Genomic DNA, 24,235 nt, shown 5'->3' on the forward strand with positions numbered 1-24,235 from the left:
TTTCTTAAAGTTCAGTTATGTCTTTAATGTCTTGTTTTGTCAGTCCTCCCAAACACAAAGTGAAATGATATAAAACAGAGAATAGCAGGATTATTTTAGGCTGCGGCCACACGAGGACGAAAACGACTAAACGCATAGGATTAACGCAATCGCAAAAAAGCTTCCGTCCACACGCAATAGACACCGGATAGTGTCTGTCCACACGAGACCGCTCCGTTTAGCTCCAACCGCTGGAGAAGCTGCAGTACATAAGCCGAGCCTGTACGTGGCGCTGTAACGTCCTCCACAAAAGCAGCGAAGAAGCATGGTTGTCATGGTTGCCCTTCTGTTTATTCTCCGCGGTGGGGGCCGAGGGAACCGGGCAGAGTTTTTCGCCAGTCAACGTGTATTAAAGTTGAAATCTTCCGGACAAAATGATAAAAGTGCCGGTCAAAGGTCTTCTTTGTTATTTATTGAGCTTTAAAACAAATGAATAACGACTCTATATAATATAATAATAAAATACACGGAGCCTCTCTTTTTCCTCCCTCTCTTCGGACAGCGCCAGTGTCTGTCTCATGCAGCAGCTCATCCAGTAATCAGTGACCCGGCCGACAGTAAAAATAAACATATGTATAACTAGTGTAGGGAGTTTGAGAGGTAATTAAAATAGCTAAGGGTGATGATCTGACTTGAAGTGTGTGTTTTGCTGCAGCGGGAGGAGCTGCAGGTGAGCAGAGCTGCGTGTCTCCGTCCTGTCAGATTAGACTTCACTCGCGTGTAGGTCCATATCGAGAGAAAGATAAATAATCTGAATTCAGGGTGCAGTTTACTTTGACGCGGGGGTGAGCAGCAGAGGTGGGGAGAGGCGGGGCTATTGCCTCAACATTATCAGAAAATGATCGTATAGGGCGTACACACGGAGCCGTTTGACCCCCCAGAGCGTTGCGTATGCCGTTCTATCCACCTTGGGACCCGTTATCGTTTCCTCAGTCGTTTAGTGCCGTATTCTGTCGTCCACCTCGTGTGGCCGAACGGTCTATATGACACTAAACAGTAACGCAAACGACCGTTTTCGTCCTCGTGTGGCCGCAGCTTTAATTGTTGTAAAGGATCAGATGTTGTCTCTTCTCTGTCAGCTGTCCTGTTCTGTCGGCTAAAACTTCAAGTGTGAGTCTACACGCCTGCTGCCTGAATCTGCTTTATGGTGTTCACTGTCTTTTGTTCTTTTGTTCTGTTTTTAATTCAGCAGGTGAACCTGTATGTTCATGAAACAGTGTGTGTGAGCTTAACTGTGTTTATTAAACTTTTTGCTCCGTCGTCTCAACCGTGAACTCGCAAGTGCAGCGCAAACAAAAAGGGACGTTTGATTTATGTTCTGTCCTCCCGTTATGCAGAAAGTTGAAGACCTTAAAGTAACACGAGTAACACGCTTATTAAGTGTATTACTGCTGTTGCATGTAAGTGTTCCATTACTGCGTTACAGACACATGTAATCTGATTACTGTCATGCATTTCCCCCTAACACTGGGTGTACAGGCGGTGCAGGGGGGGAGCAGTGGGTTCAGCCGGGAGCAGGGCAGCTGTGTCAAAGCTGACAGTCTGCCTGACCACGTGGTACAGCTGTGAAACTCAGAGGACGAAGAGGAGGAGGAGGAGGAGGAAGGTCCGCATTGACGTGCTCTGACCTGCGATGACAGACCGCATCGATGCAGCTCTGACCCAGCAGGAGATCTTCTTCTTCTTCTTCTTTCTTCTTCTTCTTCTTCTTCTTCTTCTTCTTCTTCTTCTTCTTCTTCTTCTTCTTCTTCTTCTTCTTCTTCTTCTTCTATCAGCCGTCACTGAGAAGGCCCACTCTCTATTCGTAACAGCTCCCCATCCAGTGGCGTAACAAGGTTGTGATTGGCCCCCCTATCGTCACAGACATAAGCGCACGGTGATGCGCTCACACACGCACGGACATACACAACCACTCAGAAGCGCCACATGTAGGCTATCAACAACAGCCTGCCTAGCCTCAGACCACCACAGCCTGACCACGGCACAGCCAACTAAGAAGAGGATTACACCTGTTATCTTGATGTGTGTCTCTGGGGATGGGCCGGGAGGCCTACATAGACTGGTTGCTATAATATAGCTTTTGATCTTGGCGTCGGGGGTCTCAATAGCGCCATAGAGTCCCCTATTGGTTGGGGCCCTTGGGGGAAGTGTTGGACCACCGCCGGGCACGGCCACATCCAGCCTCTCCTCCTGGCTGGCTGGAAGGTCGCACAGCCACGGCCACGGATACAGCTTCACTTGTGGAGCTAGATGGCAATGATGGTGGTGAGGCAGGTGAGCTATCGTTAGCCTCCGGCTGCCGCTGCACGTCAACATTGCTAACGTTAGCGCTCAATTTCGAGGATAATGTATGACACATTTGTCCTTTCTCTTTTGAGCGCTGCTCTTGTGCTTTGGTTTGCTGTACATTATAAATGCAAGCTATTACATTTTTTATAATGCTACCGAACTTGCTGCTGCTAGCTACAGTACAGGTTGATTAAACGGTTCGCTCGTCACGCAAGGTATCACATGACATGAAAGGGAACAAGGTCATTGGACAGACAAATTACAAATTCATTTAGGTTGCTTGGTTACTTTGAAGACTGCGTGAACCGGTCAATGCCATTGGGGCCCCAAAAAAAAAATATTTAAAAAGAATATTTAAAAAATATTTAAAAAACATATATATCAATTTTGTTTGCATGGGCCCCGGTGCGTTGCACTGGCTGCACCGTCGATAGTTACGCCACTGTCCCCATCCCCTGACGCTACAAAATACACAACCGGCAGCGACACACACACACACACACACACACACACACACACACACACACACACACACACACCCACACACACACACACCACACACACACACACACACACACACACACACCACACACACACACACACACACACACACACACACACACACACACACACACACACACACACACACACACACACACACACACACACACACACACACACACACACACACACACACACACACACACAACCTGATGGAGTAATAGTGGAGTGAGAGCCTTATGGGCAATGGGTGTCAGTGCTTTTGTCAGGGAGAGACTTAACACCTGACCAGGGCTGACGACTGGGAGCCACATGCAGGAAGAATTAAGTGAACAGAAACGATGCAGAGCTTTACAGTAAGCGTTACACTTTGTGAAGGGCAATCTCGTGATGCTTGTTCCTCAGAGGACTTCATTTCACTTACTTCTGTGGGTGACACTTTTGTATCTAAAGATTGAGATCCTCCCGCTTCTAATGAATGCGTTTTTGCTTATTCTTACTTCTCTTGGATGTTTGACCTTCACGGTGCAGGATGATGTATGTGCACAGTTTCACACCAGAAGGCTTTTTACACATTCATCTGCTGAAGGGGGGATGTCTGTCTTTGCCTTGAATCTGAATTTAAGATGTGGAGTCGACGTACAAGCGGGATTTTGTGACATCACACCTAGTTTGACAGCAAGTTGTGGTCGAGTATTTGATCGGTAAAATGTAAAACAAATAGTTTTGGCCATCTCAGAGCCCAAGCTCAAGCCCTAGAGTATTTAAGCTCCAACAAGCCATTTAGGACAGAGAGTGAATACACAGACTTTACAGAGATGCTGTATGAGACACCAATGTGAGTTTGGAACATTGCACAGTATAAATCTATTCTAGTAGACTTCAACAATGGAATTATGATCAGTAGAAATGGCCATGACGTGGGACCTTTAATATGATATAAAAACAGAAAGTGCTGGTACAGAAAAGCTTTATATTTTAGAAGGTGAAAATCAATTGAATGATTTTTTTTTTTTATATTTATCTTTTTATGCCTTAGTTGACTTATATTGCAGCTAGATGAATCATTTTATTTATAAAATGTCAGAAAGTAGTGAAACATATGCTGACCCTAAATGTCTTGTTTTCTCAGTCCTAACCCCGAGGCAATTCAGTTTAATGTGATATAAAACAGAGAAAAGTAGGACATCTCCATATTTGAGAGGCTGAAACAGCTTTGACTTCCATGAAGAATGACTTAAATGATTGATAAGTTATCAAAATAGTTGGGAAATAGTTTATTGTTGGTCAATGAGTCCACACATTAATGCAGCAATTAACACAAATGTGACGTGAAAAGTTGGAACCATCAGTGGACACACTAGAAATGGACATTACAGTGGAGTAAATGTCTTAAAATATCTCTTGATGTCAGTCCAAAACCTCAATATACTAATTTGAATATAAAATAAAACAGAGAAGGCCGGAAAAATGCATATTTACTGTAAGAGGTTGAAAACGGCATTTACCGCAACCTTTGCATCAACATATTGATCTGTTGATTGATTGGTCCACTTTTCATTGCAGCTGCAGCCCACACATATGACGAGGAAACTTTAAACGATTACCAAACACTGAGAACTGGATATAAAGGGAATAGACGAGACATCTTGTGCCCAGTATTAAAACAGAAAGGACATTTGATTTGTTCTGGACTCCTCAAAGGGAGTAGGAGTAGATGTCATTTTAACACGCCTGTTTCATTTTTTGTGAGAGAACCATATCAGTCATAAAACATGTCTGGAGGTGATATTTAACTACGTCCATTCATTCTAATCTGATTGGCGGAGGGCGGCCTGCAAGAGTGTGTGTGCCAAGCGCAGTGGGAAGCGACGTAGCGAGGAGTGTGTGTGTGTGTCGCGTGAAGCCGGATCATTGATCAGCAGCACGCCTTATTGGCTTCTGCTGAAGTCTTTATCCTCGCATCCCCTCCCACTTCCTCCCTCGCCTCGCCTCGTAAATTCACAGCGGCTAATTGGACATGACTGCGTTTATGTTCCAGCTTCATAAATTTCTTTCTCTGACGGGAGAGGATCGATTTTCCTGGAGTGCAGCCTCCCGTATACTGTAGCGTGAGTCTCTTCCAACGTTGGACCCTTCCCCTCACCTTGTTTGTCCTCCCTCCCCTCAATCCATCCCTTTCTCCCACATGCGTGTCCCTTCTCCTCCCTCCAGACTAAAGGAGTCATCTATGACTGACCTCCCCTGAAACATGTCGTGAGCAGGGATTACACGGCGCCTCCTCTCGTGACCTCAGAGGTTTGTACACGCATCACCATTTCTTTAACCTACCCCTCCACTCAAGCGTATTATGTCATTATCTGATATTATCTGAAGTGATTATCTGAAGACTCTTGTTGACACTAGTTTTCCATTTTCATTCTCGAGTCATTATGTATCCAAAGATTGAATTCCCTCCAACACTACTTTATGTGTGCTTATTCGCACTTCTCTTGAACGGGACACGATGCAGAGCTTGACAGTAAGCGTTACACTTTGTGAAGGGCAATCTCGTGATGCTTGTTCCTCAGAGGACTTCTTTTCACTTAGTTCTGTGGGTGACACTTTTGCATCTAAAGATTGAGATCCTCGCTCTTCTAATAAATGTGCTTTTGCTTATTCTTACTTCTCTTGGACGTGTGACCTTCACGGTGCAGGATGATGTATGTGCACAGTTTCACACCAGAAGGCTTTCATCTGCTGAAGGGGAAAGTATCTGTCCTCGCATTACGTCTAAATGTAAGATGTGGACGTACAGGCGGGATTCTGTGACATCACACCAAGTTTGACTGCAAGTTGCGGTCGAGTATGAAACTATAGGACTGCACCGTGCTTCTTTCATCATCGTTTAGTTAGAGAAGGGACGTTGGGATTGGATCCCTTGCAGACAATGTACACACACAGAAATACACACACTGCAGGAAAGGGAACACGCTTAAAAGCACAACAGGCCTATTTACATGTGAGGGTTTTCAGTCTGAACCCAAAGATACAGTGTTATATGATTTATATGAAAACATCAGAAAATCTGACTGTTGACTTAAAAATACAATTTTAAATACATTTTTTAAGATCTCCTATCTTTTTATAGTTTTTCAATTGTCTATCTATTTTTCGGGGACTTATCAAAAAAGCCATCTGAAAGAGGAGAAATGCTTTCAACTGGAGATCCAAGGCCCCCAAAGGGACTGTGTGTTGGGGGTCTGCACGACACACACACACACACACACACACACACACACACACACACACACACACACACACACACACACACACACACACACACACACACACACACACACACACACACACACACACATTCATTCACTCATTATATATGCTCAATATTGAGAGGTAGCTGAATGCAAAGTGGGCTTCCCAACTTTGTTTGTGAGCTTTGTGTCGTGATGTGTATCTTCAACGTGGACTCCACAAAGAGCTGTGTTGTCGTTGCGTACTATAGCATTACAACTACATGTTGTTGCTGTTTCTGCCTAGAAGGGAAGTTCCAGTGGATTTTCCCTGCTGAAAACTTTTTTTCCAGTTTTTTTTACACACAACATGAATTAATCTTAAACGACTACACCATAATGCTAACTTCCTCAAACATGTGGCTTGTAGTTTTCCGTTATTCTGCTGACAGACAGACGTAAAGGCAACAGTGAACAATAAACACACACGTGCGTGCACTCACTAAACATGTTCAATGTTGAGAGTTCACTGGATGGTTTTGTTTTTGTAGAAAAAATGAAATTTTCCAGAAAAATACATCTTAAATTATTCAAAGCTTAGCAATGACCTTGATTGTCATTGCAATCTACACCCTGTGTGTTTCTTGTGTGTGTGTGTGTGTGTGTGTGTGTGTGTGTGTGTGTGTGTGTGTGTGTGTGTGTGTGTGTGTGTGTGCTATGCAGTAAGGGGATGTGTGACCTCCCTAGTGTGTATGTGGGCTGATTCATTATATTAGCACAATTTGCGCTGCGTTTAAACGTGTGGATGGAGATCGAGAGAGATACTGCGTGTGAATAAGCGTACGAGTAAATTATTTAAACAGGATACAGTAAATGACTGTTGCGTGCAGTCCTGAGAGCTTCTCTCTGATTGGTCGGCTGCATCTTGTAAAGAGCAGCAGCAGACAGAGTTAGGCCCACTTTAATACAAATGAATACGCAGCTTCCGGAGGAGATTGTCACCCTCGCTGTTTTCTGTGATTCTCTCCATGAGAAACGGAAACAAATTGTAGACGACTTTCTCTCTCACCGAAACAGAGGGTGTCACTTTATGTTATAGGTCCTATATTGTTGAAAGTAAGTGCTTGTAAAATGTTGTTAAAGTATCTAAATGCTTGACGCGTGTCCAAATGCTCACAGCTAGTATCTACACAATATGCCTTTTCAAATGAATCGTCAAAACAATATATTTATTATTACACAGTGTTAAACATCCCAGTGTATTTCCAGTTGCTGTGAATGACCTCAGCTGACAGGAAGTAAACATATTAACGTACTATTTCATTGAACCGTTTTAAAACGGAGCATAATGAAGTGAGCTGCTCGGGAGTCCACCCTGGCAGAGGGCGTGCCTATTGTTCGATAGCTGGGTGCCAATCGGTCCATTTGGACTTAGTGACGTCAATAGGCCCCGGAAGAAGAACATGGAAACAGAGAAATGTCCAGCGAGGCGTTCTGGGGCAGCAGACAGGTCTTCTCTGAGTCAGAGCTTTACTCGCTGCAGGGTGCACTTTGAGGGCTGTGACTCTGCAGACCGTGACATGCAGAAAGACCTTCATAACAACAAGGGGACGGTGAGAACCAGAAAGGCATGACATGTCACCTTTAACAAATCCAATAGATATCCTATAATGAATGTTATAAAATATAAATCAATCCACTTTTAATGAAACATGACATTACTGACCACTGCTGTGTGTGAACCTTATTCATGTGTCCACATAGGACATTGTAATGGCATGTGGCCCCTCATTAAAGACTGTTCACACCACCTGTAGAGTCTTGGAGAAAGATGTAGGTGCTGCTTGTCATATTGAAAATGTATTAGATGGATATGTTAAACTTTGAAAGTAGCTTGGACAACTAAAACAAAAACCTTAATATCAATCAATTTGCTTTAATGTATGCATGGACAGAACATATGCAATGTGTTAGCAGTATTGTGACGCATAAACGAGAAGCAGCATGTCATCTTATCTTAGTTCTTGCACTTAAGAGACCTCCTTCACCTGGCCTGAGATCAGTGTGCTACAGAGCTGGATATTAGACTGTACCCTCCCTGCAGAGCTCTTACTGCGGCTCAATGCGTTTTAATGAACACGACTGCAAGGAGTAAAACCTGGGGAGGGGGAGAGGGGGGTCATTATTATACATCCTTCCATATTTAAGATACGACCACCAGGAGAAGTCAAAGAGACTTGGGAGAAATGTAAAAGTGATGAAGAGACAGAAGCTCTGCGGCAACAGGGGGTTTCTGGGAGGCTCTTCCTGTTGTGCAGACCCCCACAGAGTGCTCGGACCCCCAGGGGCGATACGGATATCTTTGTAGGATCTTTGTCTTTCGTGTGTGTGTGTGTGCGTGTGTTTATATCAAAATGAAAAACTTTGGAATGAGGAAGCAGAATACATTCAGGGACAATATGCCCGCCACAAGGACTTCAGACACACTTCTCAACCTTTAAAGTGTGAAGCCTTATTATAAACTGTAAAGGTGCCTGGGAGAGCGCTTACTTCCATAAGGACCATGCTGCATTCACGTGCTCGTCAAAAGGTCCCACGTCTTGGTGTGTTCATGCACTTTAAAGAGGCCCTGTTATGCTTGTTGAGGTAGTGTGTTATATAGGTGTGTGCATGTCGAAGGCTAGAGGCTCACATCCCTCCAGTTCCTGTTGCTCTGAGCTGCTCGTCCTCTCATTGAAATATAACCTAATTTGTAGATAGTCTCCCCAAATTCAAGCTCACACACTTCCATTATGTGTGTGTCCTGCACGATGGTGTGTGTATTAGTGTCTGATTCCAGCGAGACTCAGTGGAGGGGGAGATGCCCGGGGAAGAGGAGCCGAGCTGGGATCAACCAGAGGACAGGGGTTAATAGAATTATCCTGCGAAAACCTTGAGACTGAAAGAACATCATTAGTCATAAAGAGGGGAGGACTGCCCGAGCCGCCGGCTAGAGCACGGGAAGGAGCGCTTCAGAAACACACCAGTGCAGTTAGCAAGACAATTAGTGCAAGAACTAAAACTTGGGGGTCTTTGTGTGAAAGATCCCAGAGAGGACAGTGTTTACCCACGCCCTGAGCGCAGCAGGAAACTCGCACATTATCATATGTTGCTCAATATAAGTGAATTACTCGTGGTGAAACTGTTTAGAGATTACATTAATATATGAACTGACCACATAATGATACTCGTGTGTGGCGAGGGCCCCACATGGTTTAGTAATTAATGAAATGACATCTGGTTTGTGCAGATTTAATATGACGCTGTAGCGAATGAAGGATTGTGTGTGAATGTGCTTCGTGGCAAGCAACTGAACGGATGGGTACTGAAGCAGGTTTCAGACGTGTGCCATTTAGGGCCACGAGTAGAGTTACTCCCAAGAGCAATTCAATGATCAGCTGGACAGTTCAATCTGTCCATGCAGATCTCCAGCAGGTGTTGAATCTCACTCACTTGTCCTGTCCGGTCCCAGATAATGTATCACCCTGATGAGAGGTGCTGCACACAGTATGTGGGAATGGTTGGAGATGACTTGGGAACATGGGAAACATGCTAAAAACAAGCCTCAACTGTTCGGCTTTTGATGTAGCTCAAAAACTGACATCCTGGGAAAAAAGTGATCTAATTTGAACCAGAGAAGCTGCAGAAATACTTCAATAGAATATATGCTAGGATCCACCAAAGTGAGCAATGATATAAGGGCTACGCTAAGGGCTACGCTAAGGGCTACGCTAAGGGCCGAAACAGTAAGGCTAGTTTTTAGCATAGCATGTTAGCTTTCCTGTGGTGTGTTTGTATCGGTGTTTGCGCATGTACATGGGCTCGACTCCCTGTGTGCCCTCCAGAGGGAGTTTCTCTCCAGCACACTTCCCCCATGCCTGACACTGCTCCACTCTATGTGTTTACTTCTGGAACATAGTGACATCACTCACGCTTCTATTGGCTAGCGCTAGTTGCTAGCCCAATACATTGTACGTGATAGGCTAAGAGGCGGGACATCTCTAAGTGGTTGACCAATCACAACAGAGCCAGCCAGCTAACCAATCAGAGCAGACTGGGCTCTGGTTTCAGACGGAGGGTGAAAAGAGGTGCTGCAGCACATGGAGACATGTCACAGGAGAGGCACTAAATACTAAATACAAATGAACATGAAAACTAGCACACTATGTCCTCTTTAACCAAGGACTCAACTTGCCAAGGAGAATGCACTTCAGACTTCGACCAAACGAGCCACGTCTGCTTTGAAGATTCCATTCATCTGCTCCATATCTCGTGTTTTGTTCCTCACTCATTATTACAACACTTTTATGTTTTTATTTCAAAGTGTTTCCAAACTTTACGACGCCCCACACGACATCAGCTGCTGTCTTGTTTAGTTGGACGAACAACTTTCTCCTCCCGGCCCAGTGGGACGCTGTGGTAAAAGCGAACGTCTCTGACATCAAAGACGGACGGATCACAGACGCAGTTGGTTTCTTGTCCTCACACACGGACTGACTTCCCTGCGTCTCACCGATGAGTTGTTTATCTGTGTCTAATGGCAGCGGCAGGAGAGTCTCTCGGTGTGTGTTTGAACACGCCATGCCTGTAATAATGCCATACTAATTAATGTGGCCAAGGACACCCTCCCTCTACCTCATGTTCTCCCACTTACAATTCCCAGCATGCTTTTCAGCTTTAAAGCATGCTTGCGGTATCAAGAGATTCCCCTCTCACCAGATGCTGGGTAAGGTACGGAGCAGATTTTATCATTGTATTTGTGAATTTAAAAGGATATTTACGGGATGAGTAAGAGGAGAGGAGAGGAGGGGAGGTGGAGGAAGAAATCTATTGAAGACGCAGGGGATGAAAACAGAGACGTTCATCTGTGAAACAAAAGACAGGGAATGAAAGGAAAACAGGCAAAATCGCTGACTTGAGCGTTCTTCCCTTCTGAGGGGAAATAAACTGATTATCAAATCAGTTACAACCATTGTGTCATAAATCATCTCATATGAGCGGAACAATGACACTGTCCTCATTGCGGTCCCCCAGCTTTCTGCATGCCTTTCTTTTCTGGGGAGTGCTCATGAATGATTTAAAAAGTGATCTGTTTCCGAACCTCCGAGGAAGAGCAGCTCGGAGAGGAGGAGTCTGAACTGTGTGGGGGGGGGGGGGGGGGGAGCACGCATGACGGTTTTCCTGCGAGAACACACACTTTATCACACATCAAGCATGGATAGTATATTTCATTCATGAGGGGAAAGGGGGCAACATTCAAGTGCAAAGCGGTTTCCTCATGAAACAGAATAGACCGGGGTGAAAGGCAGAGCTGTTCCTCTGCTCTGCGGCGGCCGTGTGATCCGGAGAATAATATTTACAGAGCAACCCACCTCGCACCATTCATCACAACATCACAAACCCCAGCTAGTCCCATGAAACTTGGAGTTAATCCATCATCTGCCTCTGTCTTTTCTCTCTCTCCCTCTCCCCCTGATCCAGGCTTACACCTAGCATCCTCTCACCTTCACTCTGCGAAGGACACAAAAGAAAACTTTGGTGTAATTCAAAAAGGAGTGGTGACAGTCTCCAAAGTCACTAGGACACGAAAAGTCTGGAGGCTCCAAAAATGGAGCAGATATGAAACATGTGTTCTCCTGTGAAGATGATGGACACGCCTGGAAGCCACAGAGCGTCCTCACGATCTGCCCTCACCCTCACTCAGGCTTCCAGTGAAACAAGAATCCTTTGTAGCAGGTCACCATTCAGTCTAATTAGTCCATCCTTCAGGAAACACAATGGCTGCTGAAGCACACGTCAGGGTCACTCAAGGTTTCTGATTTGCAAGTTTAATTGAGAATGTTCCCTTACCATTTAAATCAGGGGTGTCAAACTCAAGGCCCGGGGGCCAAATCCGGCCCGCGACTTCATTTTATGTGGCCCCACAAGAGCTTGCAAAGAATATCATGTTTTTTATACGGTTACATGGCGATTTACAGAAACACGTTGCCCATACATGGAGCACAATGCATCTCCAATTTGACTTTTTTCTCAGATTTGACTTTTTTTTCAAAATGTCACTTTTTTGGGGGATTTGGCTTTTCTTTTTAAATCATTTTGTGACATTCTCAATGAAGAGACTTACAATTATTTGCCCTAGACTTCTGCTTTCAGACCTAGTTAATTATGAAGTTATTACCCTATCCTATAATAATCCAATGCAGAGACAATGATGTCATATAATACATTATTTTATAAATCTAAAATATTGATATATGTATTTTTATAGTCTTAAAGTTACAACCGGCCCTTTGAGTGCAACCATAATGCTGATGTGGCCCGTGATGAAATTGAGTTTGACACCCCTGATTTAAATTATAGTTTGTGTTTGTTTCTAGTTTGCCCGACACCACATAGAAAAGGCCCTGTTTCAAAGAGTCAGCAGGCAATGACAGAATCAAACAGTCAATAAAGGTTTATGTTATTGGAGTTGGACCTTGACTTGAGACGTAATATGCTCATGTTCAGGTTCATACTTGTATTTGGTGTCTCTACTGTGAACATTGCAATTGTTTTACTGTTGCCGCTCTACAGTAGCTGTCATGATATAACCACACAGACACACACAGTATACGACCACCTACAGGAGACATATAGAAGTCATACAAACAGCTGTGACTGTTTTCTCTGTGCAACATGCTAATCAGCAGCAAGTAAAGTTTTGCTGCCAGTCTGTTTCAGCGCGTGAGGAGATGGAAAGCTTAAAGCTCTCAGCAGCATATTAGCTGTGTCAGCGGGGGGGCAGGATGGCACTGAGAGAACCAGACACACGACGGATACATGAGTCAAGCAGGCATGAAACAACATGACCATGTAAAACACACTGAATATCATTAGCCTTCATACGGCTTGTTTTCTGCCTGATCGGCCTGCATTTTCAGTACTGGAAAATAATACGTTGTTGATAAAAGATTTAGAAAAGACTTGGCCCATATCTGGGACAAATGTCGTCAGGGGTTAGGGCACACAGAACAGAATCACTTTATTGTTTCTTAAGCTAATGTTGTATTATGTCCTCATAGTTAGCCAGGCTGTCTGCTGTCGGGTGAACATGTTGATATTTTAGTTAGTAGGATTGCCACTTTTGTATAGACTGAAATATCTTAGAGATGGAGTGGCACACAATGTAGTTTCAGACATTCATGCTTTTTCAGATGATGAATCAAAATGGCGTCGGTGATCCTGAGCGAAAGCATGAAGCTGACATTCGTAGGTTTGTGTATGTCCTAAAAGTAATTAGATGCATTGTAGTAACTTTGGTTACTCATGTTTCTGGTACTCTGGCCAGTACTGATCGTTTTGACAGGTTTGCATGTTAGCTTTAGCTTTAGCTTAGCTTTAGCTTAAAGCCCCACTGTAAACAGCGCACAGCCTATTCAGAGCTGCTACCATCACCGTAGAGTAGACACTTCGTTGTGTTACAATTTACAATAGAAGTTGTCAAAAGTGGAAATTACATTTGTTAATTCCTAAACTATAAAGAAATAGGACTATAATCATTAAAGTAGTCAAATACATTCACTCCAGTTTGCTCAGAATTAATTTAACTAATTTATTTTTTCTAGTTGTGGCTTGGCTGGTTTGCTCCGTAGTTTTACAGTCAATTACGAATACTAATAAAAATGTACCGCCTTTTTTTTAATAAACTATTAATAAAATGAAATACAAATTTCTTGTTCACAATACGTTCAAATGTGAATTTCAATGAGTCATTCTGGAAAAGAATCAGTGCTGTAATGTTGCCCATGTGCCGGGCGTTTCTTCCCTCAGCAGACTGATGTCGGGGGAGTAAGACTCACTCATACTTGGCTTCTCTTAAATGTCATTCTTCCCCCGTCAGCCAATCAAATCAAACAGAGAGGTCGGGAGAAGAAGACCTGATGCTGCAGCGATTACCAGCCGGAGAGGAACACTCATGCTGCTCCGTCTCCTGCTCTCGTCTTCGCCCTAATCCACTTAGTTGGCTCTTCCTGGGCTTACAGCCTTTCCTTTATTCCATTATAAGGACCCACCGTACGACCTGCTGCTTATTCCATTAAAAAGGGCCCAATCCATGACCCCGCGTCTAATCCATAATGCAGACTACAGGCCGGCCTGCAGTCCAGCCGCAGTCCGGCTGACAGATGGGACAGAGGGGACAGAAATGGAGGTCCAATGAATGACGGGGAATTTGAGAGCTGCGCTTCTGAGTTAAGCTTCCCGGTGAAATGATTTCCCTGATGTAAATGATGATAGAGTTGAGGCTTTGCCACTCTATATTTGATGGCTGGAGATGGCTTTCACAAGGCCCATCAGTGATATGGAAATGTCCACATCTAAAGGGTTTGAATAGAGCCGGTAAAATGAGCATGGAGCCCGAGGCTTTTCAAAACCCAGAACACCTTGGCTCGGAGTTTGCATTGTAGTCAGTAATGTAGCTCATTACAGTTCACCTTGGCAGAACTTTGCGACACAGTGAGCGATGCTGAATCATACAATAATCGAATACATCGAATCCAGTTTTACTTTGCCTCTGTTTGACCTTCTCCTCTTTAACATCCGTGCTGCCCCTCTGGCTGCCCTCGACCTCAAACGCCCTCTCACAAGTGTTTTCATTGTGTCCACAAATCTAAATGTGCAGCCTCCCTGCGTTCGCACTTAATGGGCTCTCAGGTTACGTATGTATTGATAAAGCAGCACTATTTATCCCTGAGTACCTGGATTACTACCTGCAGCAGCTCTTTGGAGACTCTGACCATGCAGATAAAAGAGACACGTCCCATAGCAGTAACATCTTACACCGGCTGATGATCAAAAAGGGTCTTTTTTTGGCGTATGCATCCAGGCTCAACTCGGGTCGTTAAGGAGACTTAGCTAATAATAATGACTTTGTCTGGGTGCAGCCAGAGATCCACAGCCTGAGGCCCGGGGACACACAATACGGCCAGGAAGTGACTACAGCCCTCTCTCCATCGATAACACCAGCGTATCTCATTACTGCCGCGACCTTAGGTACACTGCCATTCGGTCTTGATCATATAAAACCCATTTCAGCGCCGTGTCCCCGCCGCAGCAGCAGCAGAGAGGAATATTCATTATTCAAATTTTAAGCATTGGAAATCCCAATATGTTACTAAGGCCAGATGAGATGAGATGAAATAGCTTAGCCTTTTGTCCAGGGAACATTGACTAATCGTCTCGCTCCCCCAGAATCAATTTCCCAGCCGTAAGCATCAGACACTCTTGATTGTACTGTACTGTTGAAGACCCCCCACCCACTATCACCTAATACTCCTGCCGGCCGCCCAGAATAACTCATTGATTAGTGATTATGTTACGGGAGGTGTGGGTGGCCGGGGCGGAAGACGGACTGGACCCGGTCATCTCCACAGGAGCTAAATCTGGGTCCTCTGTCACCAGATCCAGCACACTGACACTATCTGCAGCCGCGCTCACCACCAGCCTCAGTGAGGAGGGTGAGGAGTGCAAAGCGGCACAGCAGGGGATCTGAGACGGATGATAGCATCTTAGATGTGGTGCACTCGTGGACTGCTAAATAAATTAAATAAGCACAAATATTTAAAAACCGGTTTGGTTGATGATGAAATGAGCTGCGAGTGGTGCAGGTGGAGGTGGAGGGTCTGGCAGTGGACTGGTTCACCCCCAAGGTATCGCTGCCTCGCTCTGATGTATGCGTGATGAATTGTAGTGCTATGTAAATAGAAATAAAAGCAGTTTCCACACTTAATAGTCTCCATTGTTTCAATTTGTGTGTTTTTTGATACTGATTTGCCAGCTTCGCATCATTTCATGTTGTATTCTGATTGTTTTGTTTGTAGATGTTGTCATGACGGCATTCCCGTTGTGACATTGAGCTCTTTCAGTCCTTGTATCTGATTTTGCCACCAGTGACTTCGGTTGCCAAACCTTTAAAGTCGCAACCAGATCAGCACACACTGACACCGACCACCAGCCCTGTCTCCGGGTGAGGAGAGGACGTTAGGAACATGAGGAGAGATTTTTTGGGAGTGTTTCAAGCAAAGCGGCACAGCAGGGACTCTGAGACGGATGATCAAATCTTAGATCTGGTGCACTCGTGGACTGCTACATAAATACAAATAAGCACACATATTTCAAAACCGGTTTGGTTGATGATTAAATTGGCGTGGTGATGGACTGTGTCACCCCCGGGGTATCGCTGCCTTGCTCTCTGATTCTGTGCTGAGCCTGAAGAGTGGCTGTGATCAATACCTGCAGGCCCTTTCCACAGTGCCAGAGGGCTGTGCGTGTGTGTGTGTGTGTGTGTGTGTGTGTGTGTGTGTGTGTGTGTGTGTGTGTGCGTGTGCATGTATGTGTGTGTGTGTGTGCATGTGCGTGTGTGCGTGTGTATGTGTGTGCTGTGTCAGCATCCACTCAGGTCTTCATCAAACAACCCCCCATACTTCGACTCTACACACACATACACACCTACAGTCGCTCATTTTCACTTTCCCTCCTTCTCACACACACCATACCTCACACACACACACACACACACACACACACGCACGCACGCACGCACGCACGCACGCACGCGCGTGTTCCCGGCCATCCCAACACGGATGTTAAATACCATTCAAATGTCAGCCTCCCGTATTGATTGGAATGATAATTCTGAAAGGTGGGAGAGATGGCTTGTTGATGCTAAGCAGGCGTGTGATGGCCCTGAACATCCTTCACTGTCACAAAGTTGCCCTGTAAGGGTTCCCGGCCCCCCTGGCAGGGAGTGCATCGCGGTGTACGTTAGACCACCGAGGCCGTGCGTTTCTGTCATTAATCATTGTCCTCACGGGCCGAGACACAGGACGGGCAGGATTCATGTTCATCAGAGGAGGAGGGTCGCTTTAACGCCCGGGATCAGAGACAGGGAGTGTGTGTGTGTGTGTGTGAGTGTGTGTGTGTGTGTGTGTGTGTGTGTGTGTGTGTGTGTGTGTGTGTGTGTGTGTGTGAGTGCGTGTGTGTGTGTCGTAGGGCTGCACGATTTTGGGAAAAAATCTAATTGCGATTTTTCTGACAAATATTGCGATTCGAATTGCGATATTTGTTTTGAAGCGACCCAACGGAAGTTTATTGTAAAATGCGGCCATAACTCCGGCTAGGAAGGTCGCATCAACGTGCTCCCTTCTCTACCACCCCGCAGCCCGAGCTACGAGTGAAAGAACTAAACTTACATGAAACTTCCGTTGCTTTAAAGTCAAGCTTCAGTTTAAGATTCACCCTGTGATAGAAACACGTGATGGAGCAGTGCTAACCTGACTCAGACGTTTCACCAAAGCATCTAAAGCTCCATTGGAAGCCATTTGGAAAGGGCAGGCACTTTCAAAGATACTTGGCAGGTGATTGGATCAATCTGTCTATCACCTTCTATCATGGGCCACTTCTGATTGGTTAACAATGGCTGGTACATGTGGAGCACAGCACTTCTGATTGGTTAACACTGGCTGGTACATGTGGAGCACAGCACTTCTGATTGGTGTGGATGACTGACACACAAGAATTGGAATAATAGTAAACGAGATTAGAGCAGCATCATATAAACCCACAGATTGTTCAGTTTCCATTGTTGCACTTTTTCTGTGTGCTTTTTGTGGACTTTAATTAAAAAAGGGTGCCTGCATAATGATTTGCCAGCTAGTGTATTTTGCATCATATAAAATCGTATGTTGATTGATTTGTTTGTAGACTTGAGTTATGCTGGCATTCCCATTGTGATCATTTGCTTCTGAAGTTCTTGCATCTGAATTTTGTGACCACCGACTTTGGTTGCCAAACATTTTAAAGCTGCAACCGGAGTTTCACACAACATTATTATAATCTCACTAAATAATGTAGCCCTCATTTCCTCTTTCTGTACATTCTTGGTATACCTTATTCCAAAATGTAACCAACGACTTTAGATTACATTGCGGCGTTCAAATGTGCTCCAAGTGAAGATAACTGAGGTAGAACTAGTGAACATTCAGCACGCGTCTCTTAGCAGTTTGACCCTCACCTGGCAGGTACCTCGATGTTGGAGATGGCGTAGAAGTACTTGAGCAGGTTGTCTCTCTGGACGTAGGTGCCTCCGAGGGCGGGCCTGAGCAGCCTCATCCTCAGGTTGGTGAAGGTGAAGAAGTCCCTCAATCCCTTCATACTTTCCATGCGGGTGTACAGGCTGTCCATGTTCTGTAGCCGCGGCCCCGCGAACACAGAGAAACGCGCCCGCACCTCGAACTTCACGTTCTTGTCGTTCTTGGAGCCGACCCAGCGCGAGTACTGCTCGGTGCAGATGACCCGTGTGATGTTGGCGGGCGAGAGGTCGGCCACAAGTTTGGGCTGCATGTTGAAGGCGTCCACGCAGTCGTCGGCGTAGTACTGGTAGGGCTGCCAGGAGCGCCCGTGGTCCATGGACTTATCCAGAACCATGATGGTGGGGCGGCCGTACTCGAAGGTGACCAGGATGTCGTCGGAGAGCTCCAGGCTCTTGTTCCAGGACATACTGATGTTGGCCAGCAGGGGCTCGGGGTGGCTTCTCCAAGTCACCGTCTGCCAGTATGTGAGCAGGCCGGTGCGCTCTTTGTCCTGCATCAGCTGGGGGGGGTGGGCCAGGTCCGGGTTAGAGGCATCGCACTCGTCACTGCACAGATATGGGTTCTCCTACGAGAGAGAGGGGAAACAGAGCAATATTGCATCAGTAAGGCTGCTTCGAGATAATACATGTTTTTAAATCAGAAATGATGAAAGAATACTGTTGGTACTTGTTCTAATTTTGGACTTATTATCCAGTAAAGAAATACATACATGTCCATTTATAATTTGTTAACCCTACGGTGCAATTGGGCTCAGAATATGTGGGCTCTGCAGTTTACTCACTGGTTAGAGTGAAGAGATTTAAACTGTGATTTGTTAGTCCGTAGCATTTCCAGCTAATACTCTCAATCCAATACCCTACAATGACCTGAAGAAAAGTATCATTTGATGCATATCTTCCACTTCTCTTGCCAAATCTAGGCGATGTCTTCTTGTTGAACTGGTGCTAAAAGGTATCTTTGTCTCTTTCCTCCCTTCACATTGACAGCCTTTTTGAACCCTTGAACATCGTTTTTTTCTCAATATACAAAACATATAACCAAGTCCTCTCAGCAGATTGACTGAACATACTGTAACAAAGCCACAATAGTTGTTGAATGCTAGTAAGTGTTGCTAACTTACTAAGTAACTAAACAAGCTGCAAACTCAAAGACAGATGAACCTACCAAGGACACACAATACATCTATACCCAGCTTCCAACACTCTTTGTGCGTTGTGTTGGTCACATGTCCTGTAAGTACCCACCAGAGCACACAGCAGACCACACAGGGCACTTTCATTATATTCTGCACTAACCACTACAAACCAACAACTGATGCAGTTTTTTGTTGTGAGCTATTGGTATTTTTTGGCAAACAATATATAAGCATCATATGAACTGATATAATGAAGGTCAGGGTTCATATTTGAGTGTATACAGTCTTTTGATCGTGCACATTTCCCAGAAAAATGGCAATTAATTAAATTACTACAAAGTAATTGCCACACAGTGAACATGGGTCCCTGCGGCAGTTACCTGCTTTACACATTTGATAATCCAGCCTCACACAGCTCACTTTGTCTAAATGTAATTAAAATGTCTCAATTCCTGGGAGAACCAAATGTCTCGCAGCAAAACGTTTAGCGCTAGAGTGGATTTGTAGATGCAGTCTCTGATAAGGGAAGTGAAAGCTATCTTAAGCACAGGAATCACAATTTGTCCTCCTAATCTTTTATGTAAAGTGTGGCTGTACATCTTCATTTCACCATGTCATTTAACAAACCCACAGAGGAAGTCGTGTATCTAAATGAGGAGAGCCTTCCTCTCGCCACCAAAGCACCAAGGGACAGAGAGCTTCAAAGTAAACTTGCCAAACAGCACAACAAGAAGTGTGAAGGTCAAGAGGATTGTGCACCATCACTGTCTTTGCAGAGACAACAGAGTGCTGCTGCACTTTCAACCCCAGATGATGGATCTGCCTCTCATCGTGATGCCAAGACTCTCAACCCCCTCTACAGATCTCTGAAGTCAACAGGAGTATTCACACACACACACACACACACACACACACACACACACACACACACACACACACACACACACACACACACACACACACACACACACACACACACACACACACACACACACACACACACACACACACACACACACACACACACACACACACACACACACACACACACACACACACACACACACACACACACACACACACACACACACACATCCTCTTTCCACCTGTCCACCTGCACTAAGACATGCCTCTTAGCAAATCTCCTTTTCCTAACGAGGAGATGAATTCATTCAGCTCATACAGATTGCCACGCACCTTCCATAACTTTTTATGGAGAGTTTTCTAACTTTAAAATAAAATCCTTCCCCTCGAATAATTTTCCCAGAATCCTTAATTCTGGCTCGTCATATTGAGACATTTGCAGACATTTCAGTCAATTTGATAGAGCTTACTGGTGTAAGCTAGTTGTCTGACATCTTCACCACACACAGAAGTTCAATATTTACAGAATGAAATCCCTGAGATCCTCGCAGCCATCTCTCCTGGTGCTTCATTTGCAAAAAGCAGCCCTACGCTGTTTAGATTGTATCACATCCAGAAGTCTCAGGATATCCTCAGGATATACTAATTAGACTGATAAGGAGTTATTATGTTGTCTGATAATCAGTGAGTCATTCATTGCACCAAAGGGGCTATTATTTGTATAAATTGCCAAACTGTACACTTTGTTGAGTAAAGCCACTGGCTTATTTCATTTGCAGCAAACAAACCAAAGCTACAGTAGTTAGCAAGCAGTTTTCTACTCTAAATACAATTTATCAATTCAATGTAGGTTACTTATTAGCTGCTGATGCCTGTGAAGTTCCTTTTTGTTTGTTTTTGTACACCAAACTGATGAGATGTTATAGCTGATGTTATCCTTCTTCTTTTCTTTATTGGGAATCCTATAGTCTTTCTAAATGTTACTGCATTCTTAACAAGCTCCTGATGTAGTGCAGAGTGTGTCTTAAAATATCCTCCTTTCTTCCTGCACCTCCTTCTTCCTCCCCTTTCTTTTCTGTTTTGTTCCTTTTACTGTTTTGATGTTCGTGATATTACGGCTTCTATTTGTAATGTTTAAGACTGCGACCAGCTCATCTAGAAACACTGTTTGGTAAAGTAATGGAAATAACATAGAAATATCTACACACAAAAAAATGTACCTCATTAAATAATAACAATTAACAATATAATGTTTGTCCGAAATGGAAAATGGAGAGAAAATATTAAATATGATTAAAATAATGGGTTATTTGCTGTTTGAAACAGTACCGAAGGAGTGGCAGACCGGGGTGGTGGTTCCCCTTTTCAAAAAGGGGGATCAGAGGGTGTGTGCCAATTACAGAGGCATCACACTACTCAGCCTCCCCGGGAAAGTTTACTCTAAGGTACTCGAGAGGAGGGTCAGGCCGATTGTCGAACCTCAGATTGAGGAGGAACAATGCGGATTCCGTCCTGGTCGTGGAACAACGGATCAGCTTTTTACTCTCGCAAGGATCCTGGAGGGGGCCTGGGAGTACGCTTATCCGGTCTACATGTGTTTTGTAGACTTGGAGAAGGCGTATGACCGAGTTCCCAGGGAGTTACTGTGGGAGGTGCTGCGGGAGTATGGGGTGAGGGGGTCTCTACTCAGGGCCATCCAATCTCTGTACTCCCAAAGCGAGAGCTGTGTCCGGGTCCTCGGCAGTAAGTCGGACCCATTTCCGGTGAGGGTTGGCCTCCGCCAGGGCTGCGCTTTGTCACCAATCCTGTTTGGAATATACATGGATCGGATTTCGAGGCGTAGTCGTGGGGGAGGGGGTCTGCAGTTCGGTGGACTAAGGATTGCACCACTGCTTTTTGCAGATGATGTGGTTCTAATGGCTTCATCGGTCTGCGACCTTCAGCACTCACTGGATCGGTTCGCAACCGAATGTGAAGCGGCTGGGATGAGGATCAGCACCTCCAAATCTGAGGCCATGATAAGAATGTGTGTGTAAAAAACGCAAACACTGACTGATATATGCTGGGTCCAGGCTCAAGGGCGTATGGCACTCTCAACTCTTTCCAGGACATGCCGGGGCCCTGCCTGCCAGTAGCTTTGCCGATATCTGTGTTGATAGGTAATAGATTAAGAGCGGTGAATCAGCTTAGATACAGGAAGCGCTCAAACGTTCGTGTGAGTTTATCTAATTTTGCAGTGATTCCATGTCAGCCACAGCTTGTTACAAAAAACCTGAGTGATAGTGTATTCAACAAACTTAAACTAGCTTTATTAAATGTCAGGTCTCTGGCAGGAAAAATATTTGTAATCAATGATTTTATCACTGAGCACAATCTTGATTTTATGTTTTTAACGGAAACATGGATTGAACAAAATAACAGTGCAGCTGTTCTTATCGAATCAACCCCTCCCAACTTCAGTTTTATGAGTCAGGAAAGAATGCATAAGAGAGGAGGTGGAGTTGCTATTCTGTTCAATGATTCCCTTCAATGCAGGAAGACATCTTATGGGAACTTTGCTTCTTTTGAATATGTGGCCCTTCAGCTGAAATGCTCCTCTCGAGCTCTGTTCCTTAATATCTATAGACCACCCAAATACTGTGCAAGCTTTGTGATGACTTTACTGAACTGCTGTCTATAGTGTGTATTGACTTTGACAGTCTAGTGCAGGGGTCGGCAACCCTTTAAGCCCTCTGCTCTGGCTCCCTTGAGCTTAGACAAAAATAAGAAGGAAATAAAATGAAAGTATTTGTAGGACTATTTATATTTTGTTGCATGGTTGAAAATGTTTCGTATTTTGAGGTGATACTTTGACACATAAATAAAAAACAAAACCGTTTTTAACTAAAATATGCGTCACATCCTGCTACGGTCCCGCGCTAGCGCCTTTTCTTGCAGGCGAATAACCTGACCCCCGGCTCGATGAGCGAACTATGGATAAATCAAAGAAAAGTACCGGAGGAACACAGGATTTAATTCTGCGTGGACAGAGTTATCTGCTTTCACAGCAAACAATGCTGGTTTACCGGTATGTTTGATATGTAGAGAGAAGTTGTCAAAGGTGCTGCAGCCTTTACGTATTGGAGGAAAAACACGGGAGAGGAAGACAGCTGACGATCTTCAGTCATAATTCAATGGGGTGTGTAATTTATTTCAGAAAACACTTTTTGTTATATTCCATGCAATGCTCTTAACGTCCCGATAGCAATGAATATATTAAATGCTTTGACAATAAATAGATAAAAAAAATTAATCTCTGGAAGCCGTAGCGCTGTAAAAAGCACAACCAATCATCTGAGCCGGCCCGGCTAAAATAACTGGATGGCCTACCTGCCTGTCAGCCTTCCATCTGGGCACAAACTTATATCGTGCCCTCATTGGTCATGTGCGCGTTCGTGTGTGTTGGAGGAGGGGGGCTCTGTGAGGAAGTCTGAAGGAAAAGGCAGATCTTTTCCGGTTGTGTATTTTCAAATTCTAGAGCACTCGAGCTGGTTTCTCCATTCTTACCTACCCTACCTTTAACTCTTTTTATGGTGCAGCTATATGTTTTATTTATTTCAAAGTGGGCCCATTTTAGTTATATTTGTCTTCCTTCAAATGTGCAGTGGACTCCCCAAGTGCTGTGTTTAATTTATTTTAAAGTAGACCTGTGTATTATCTTTAATTCTCCTTATAGGAGTTCTTTGTTTCTTATTAGAGGTTAACAGTTTTATATAATGTAATAAATAGCCTAATAAATGCAAAAAAACCTGTAGTTTTTGTCTGATATAACAATAAATACAACTTTATTAGCTATCAAGCTATGAATTATGTTTTGCGGCTCCAGACAAAACATTTTTTTGGAATAAGGAGCAAAATGGCTCTTTTGGTCAAAAAGGTTGCAGACCCTTGGTCTAGTCATTGTTGGTGATTTTAACATCCATGTTGACAACCCCCAGGACAGAGGGGCTAAAGAACTGTTTTGTGTTCTT

General features: G+C 44.4%; 1 protein-coding gene across 1 annotated transcript in view; it reads right to left on the minus strand.

Moving 5' to 3' along the window:
• ntng2b (netrin g2b) overlaps positions 1 to 24,235 on the minus strand; it is an 80,409-nt gene that overhangs the window by 36,173 nt on the left and 20,001 nt on the right. Inside the window, exon 3 of the mRNA XM_034095956.2 lies at positions 18,148 to 18,791. Coding sequence (XP_033951847.1) covers positions 18,148 to 18,791 — 644 coding nt within the window. The remainder of the gene's footprint in view (positions 1 to 18,147; positions 18,792 to 24,235) is intronic.

The sequence above is a fragment of the Pseudochaenichthys georgianus genome, chromosome 12 (genome assembly GCF_902827115.2).
Source record: "Pseudochaenichthys georgianus chromosome 12, fPseGeo1.2, whole genome shotgun sequence".
In the NCBI taxonomy this organism is placed as follows: domain Eukaryota; kingdom Metazoa; phylum Chordata; class Actinopteri; order Perciformes; family Channichthyidae; genus Pseudochaenichthys; species Pseudochaenichthys georgianus.